Genomic DNA, 5,492 nt, shown 5'->3' on the forward strand with positions numbered 1-5,492 from the left:
CGCAGACTAATCAGCTTAGGAGTAATCAAAGAGACAGTTACAGATAAGATAGAGATAAGAATTCATTTACATGTTTAGTATTAAATTATAATTAAGTTAGCATTTACAAAGATAGAACTAGAGACACTTAATTATATTAATACAGTTTTCATTTTACCCTCTTTAAGCTGGTTACCTTAAAGAGAAGCCTTCCTCTGCACGTACAAATGTACGTCACCTAACGAAGGCACCACTCGCAACTGAAGCAGTGCGAAGTGGACTTGTACTGAAGCAGTACATGTCTTAATGCCTCGTTACAGAAAGGAAGATGATACCGAAACAATCGCGGAAACAGCCGAATTGCGCGGTTTGCTGGCAAGTAAGTTGACTTGAGCTCCTGCACTAGTAATGCTGCTACTACATGTCCATGCCTACTGAGAGTGCTGCGGATAACTAGCCCGATTCGTGTTGAGATGTACAAATTTGCGATAAAAATGGGTGGATCCGAATCTGCTGTCTATTCTTTGAATGTGGATGTTTCAATGTAATTATGGTCAGATCAGATTATTTTAGATGGAATATTGTGCTTTTCTTTGTATTTATTAGATGTGTTAGTAGATATAATTATGTCGCTTATAATCAGAATTATCTGTCCTCATTTATATGATGTGAACCGGGAGGCAAGATCCGTTACAACCATTGGTATTAATCAGCAAATTTCTGTTTATGACATCTTCAACATTATTAAAGAGTGAAGTTGGCAAAATTGTGGCCATGTCTGTGGCCGTATTAGTTTTGTCTGTGGACGTAGTAATTTGTCTGTGGCCGTAGTGTAGACGTCTGTGGCCATAGCAGCTGCCTTACGTAAACCATACGATGTGTAGAATAGTCCTAGACTTGACCACAATTCGCACCTCTGCTTCGTGATATTTCGAAAATGGCGGCTGGGACAATTTCTTGGCTTTGGTCGTCAAAGGAAGCATTTTTTATTGTAATTATTGCTGTAGCCATTTTCCTAGTTGTCAGGAACGAAAATTTTAGACGCCAAACGTTAGAGTATTTTCTTGAAGGGCCTGCGGAGCTTCACGTCGTACGAAGCGCGAGACTGGCAAGCAAAGATTGTTGTTCGCAAACGCTGATTTAGCTTCGAACCACAACTTGAGCTCCTTGGTATTCAAAATAAAAGATTGAGCACTTACAGAATACAACACATTGCGTGCATTTCGCTAGAGTGTATAGGACAATCGAATTCGTCAACAAGAATGTCGAAGGACCGGCAATTCTAAATTTGTGTTCTATCTTCGCGATTACGAGATGCGTACACCTTTGCGTTTCTATTATCCTCTTTAGAACAGAGTGCATGGAAACTTTCGGATTAGACATTTATGTTCAACCGCCCTTTATTAAAGTGTACGTCGGCTACAAAATAGTAATATTAAAACGCAGCTCTACTGGCGACCTGTTGTGGGCAGCATATCATTAAAATGGAGTGATACCGACAAAGACGATTTTGCAACATGTGCTACCGCTCCACGCTGCACTCCAGAAACGCTTCAAAAAAAGCTCGTGGGGCTTAATCCGTGCGATTCTAGATAGCTTTGACCCTATTCGAAGCATGACGAAAGCAGAATGCTTTCAAGGATCTATTTTTTTTTGTTCTTGCGCTTGAGTCACCTGTAATCGAATTGGTCAATGCTGCCACATACACGTGCAGCTTTCCTACCGACGTATTCAGATATCATTCAAAACCTAAAATTGCTGACAGACATTGCAATACAGTAAATGTAACGGGCTAAAGTTGCCATAATGTACATAGTCCCCGTTAAGTACACTTGGTGTACTTAAGAGGATGGTCAATTACTTAAATATAGTAATTAGACACAGCACTCGGGTGTGGTGCACATTTGTGACAAAACCTTGTGTATGTGATGCACATGGGTGTATTAACATTAGGAGGGATGACGCCTAGCGTCATCCGTGATGAGGGCTAGCGTTATCCGTTACGCGATGTATCTAGAAAGATACGCTCGCAATACATGTAAGTGTTATCTGCAGCGATGATATTTTGGATTGGTAAGCAATTATGTATATATATTTAATGCGATTTAAATAGTCATCAGTCTGAGAACTACTTCCTACTTAGTAAGTGCGCACGAGGTGTCGGATCACCGCTCCCGTGACGACACTTTACTAGAGTTCTTAGTGCGTTGGGTGATGTCGCTAAGGCGCCCACCACAACTACCTCACTGCATGCAAGAGAAGACGGTCTAACCGCCTCCTCGCTGTGCTTTGGTATGTGCTAAGTAGAGTGTGGCCGCATAAAGACGTTCCCGCCAACAGTGAGCATAAGCACGATCGCTAAGTGGTATAGATTTGCTCTCAACGCAATTTACTCGGATACCAGTTGAACAGTCGTTGACATTGACAAGTTATGCATCTTGTCATGAGCGCGAATACAAGCTTGAGCATAAATTGCCTCCACTTTATTTGGTCTCAGTCTCGAAGCAAATTGTTTGGTTGACACCCGTGGTTGGATCTGATGAGATCGTTTCCATCAGCCACGTCACTTCCAAGCTCCGTACTCGCTTCATCGACTTCCAGTATTTTCTAGATCACATGTTGGGCTTAAAGATCTTAGCAATTACTAAATTGAACGCTTTCTTGTGCTACAGCAATCGCAGACAAGTATCCAATCTCAGGTACATCTTTGCGAAAAGATTTTCGTTTTTAAGTCAAGACCGATCTCTTAGGAGGGTTTGAAAGTGTTGGATGCTTGCGGCTTGCTGAATACACTGTAAATACTGTCTACCGCTAGATGAGCACATTACATAGAGACACGTTTCTTGTGGCTTTTTCGAGTCGGTTGTGAGAAGGACATTGTCTAGAAGTAAGAGCGTCTTGGGGACGTCAACGTAGGATAAATAACTTATCGCTTATTTGATTTGCGTAAACGCTTTGCTAGTAATTATTTGCTCACTGAAAGTTCTGGGTAATTGGATGATGAATTCAGAAGACACTTATCAAAGATCCCACAAAATTGCTAAAAGCCTAAAGTTCGAGGCTGTGTCTTCAAATAATGTGTCCCTTCTCAAGATTCGGTCGTCTGAATGTGCTATAAATGTTGTCTCTTGCACGCCGATTCACCGTCCAGCAAAGACTGTCCGTTTTGCTGGTCAACAGTAACAACATAACTCAACACGACATTTATATGAGTCGACTTTGGTCGTTTTTGCCCGGACAAAAAGTTTATCTGTGTGGGGTTGCATTGCCTGCTTATCTTCTTCTACCATGCCGTCTACGCTTACAAAGGCTGAGACTGCGGACTTTGCAACGTCTAAAGTATTGGACCAAGCCCCACAAAAGGCTAGCGAGGCACCGACGCTTTGCCAAGAAAAAAATACTGATAGACGTCGGCGCTTTACTTTGAACAAACTCACCCGCAAGCACCATGCTATTACCGAGGCTGAAAATGAGGACGCAGCGGATGTGTCATATCCTGTCTCTACAGACAGCTTTAGTGATTTAAGTCTCAAAGAAAGCGGCTTGACACACACGGTGGGACCTCAAGATTTCGATTTACTATGTGTTATTGGCCAAGGAGCTTTTGGAAAAGTGATTCAAGTCCGACACCAGCCAACTGGCGAGATACTGGCCATGAAAGTACGTGGCAATAATTAAATATTCCTTTTATTGCAAAGTATGGCGACGATTGAGCGTGTTTATGTATTAGTAGATTGTCTCGAACAAGTACATTGTGCAGCACAACTCAGTGTCGTGTCTTCAGGCCGAAAGAGACATAATGACGAAAATAAGTCATCCGTTTCTTATCAGTCTGAAATATGCTTTCCAGACCAAATCTAACGTATATTTAGTGATGCCATTCGTGGCGGGAGGAGAGCTATTTCATCATCTTCATAGACAGGGGTTGCTGCTTGAAAGCTCAGCAAAATTCTATGCTGCAGAAATCGTACTTGCGTTGGAGCACTTGCACTCAAAAGGCATCATTCATCGGTACTTTCGGCATTATTGAGCGTTCATTAATAATAAGTATTGATGTTATGTTTTGTACAGCGATTTAAAGCCTGAAAACGTGCTGCTTGGCGCTGATGGACACATTTGTCTCACAGATTTCGGTCTTGCCAAAGAAATGGCCGCTGTAAAGTACTTTAATGAAAAAAAAATGAAATTCAATGCCAAACTAACTACTTTTCTTGCTTGATAGGAGGACGATTTGACGAGTACCATGTGTGGCACGAATGGTGCGTATCGTCCATTGTTTGTGGTTGCTGTGTTTAATATATTGCACTTTTGCTTGTTTAATAGAATACATGCCGCCAGAAATGATTCGTCGAAAAGCCTACAATAAAGCTGTTGATTGGTGGGCACTTGGTGCTCTTATCTACGAAATGGTCACGGGTTATCCACCTTTTCGACACAAGAATCGGAAAAAATTACATCACAAAATATTAAATGAAAAGGTAAAAACTAAGGAATGATACACGCTAAATATTGTACTGACATTATGCCTTTTATATTGCAGCTGCTACTTCCAAAGTGGCTTGGCGCTGATACCCACTCAATTTTAAAACAACTGCTAGAGAGAAATGTTGACAAGCGACTTGGGTCTGGCAAATCGACAATGTTTCAAGTAAAAGGAGTACAAGCAATTAAAAAGCATGCTTTTTTCAAAAGCATAGATTGGGGTCTACTGGAGCAAAAAACGGTACAGCCACCGATTTTACTAAATGTAGTAAGCAATACGGATACCACGTACTTTTCTGAAGAATTTACGACGCTGGACGTCGGACCTCGCAGTCGTGCTGGTAGTTCCAGTGCTAATGGCGATTCAAAGAAGCTATTTGCACGTTTTTCGTGGGTTGCCGATGATGCTTTAAGCTTTGCTGATATCGTTCGGGGTGGTAGTGTAAAGGAAGATTTGACAGTAGTAGCTGCTGATGGCGTTGCAAAAGTGGTGCTGAGTGAGACATTAGACGCGTCTTACTAGTAAAAACCAATTCTATTGCAGCTTTAAAAAATGAATTTGATCGACTTGTACACTAAAACATCTAGCGCGCGTGCAATAGCCATTAAGAATAACAAGGTTCTATTCACCGGAACCGTGGAGCATATCCAGATTTAGCGATCACCAAATTGCTCCTTAATTCAAATTAGGCGGCCTTGTCATTCTCTTTTGTATGTACTGTCATTTCTACTATACACGTTCTTGTCTGCATCGTTGAGATTCCTGACGTTGCCGTACGAAAAAGCGATACAGAGCACAGTTTTCTCTACTCGAGCTCGGGTCACGATAAATATTAACGTGTCTATCAATCTAAGTACAACATAGTTTGCAACCGTTGCGAATTTAAAATAGACTACATTTTAGCAACCTTTGCGACTTTAACGAAGATAACGCCAACTAAAGCAGTTTTCAACTCCTTTGCCGCGAGATAGCCGCTATTTAGGGGCTAGCCTTTCTTGTACCTTCTCTTAAGTACAGGTTTTAATGGTTT

At 41.5% G+C, this 5,492-nt stretch overlaps 1 protein-coding gene across 1 annotated transcript; it reads left to right on the top strand.

Annotated features, from left to right (window-relative positions):
* The first annotated feature begins 3,225 nt into the window (after positions 1-3,225).
* CCR75_004638 (uncharacterized protein) lies at positions 3,226-5,188 on the top strand. The gene is made up of 6 exons (XM_067962724.1): positions 3,226-3,639; positions 3,713-3,990; positions 4,051-4,135; positions 4,202-4,238; positions 4,303-4,457; positions 4,520-5,188. Exons 1-6 carry the CDS (start codon positions 3,268-3,270, stop codon positions 4,982-4,984), a joined length of 1,392 nt encoding a protein of 463 aa, XP_067820541.1. The 5' UTR covers positions 3,226-3,267; the 3' UTR covers positions 4,985-5,188.
* The last annotated feature ends 304 nt before the right edge of the window (positions 5,189-5,492 follow it).

Source organism: Bremia lactucae, linkage group LG12, assembly GCF_004359215.1.
Source record: "Bremia lactucae strain SF5 linkage group LG12, whole genome shotgun sequence".
Taxonomy (NCBI): Eukaryota; Oomycota; class Peronosporomycetes; order Peronosporales; family Peronosporaceae; genus Bremia; species Bremia lactucae.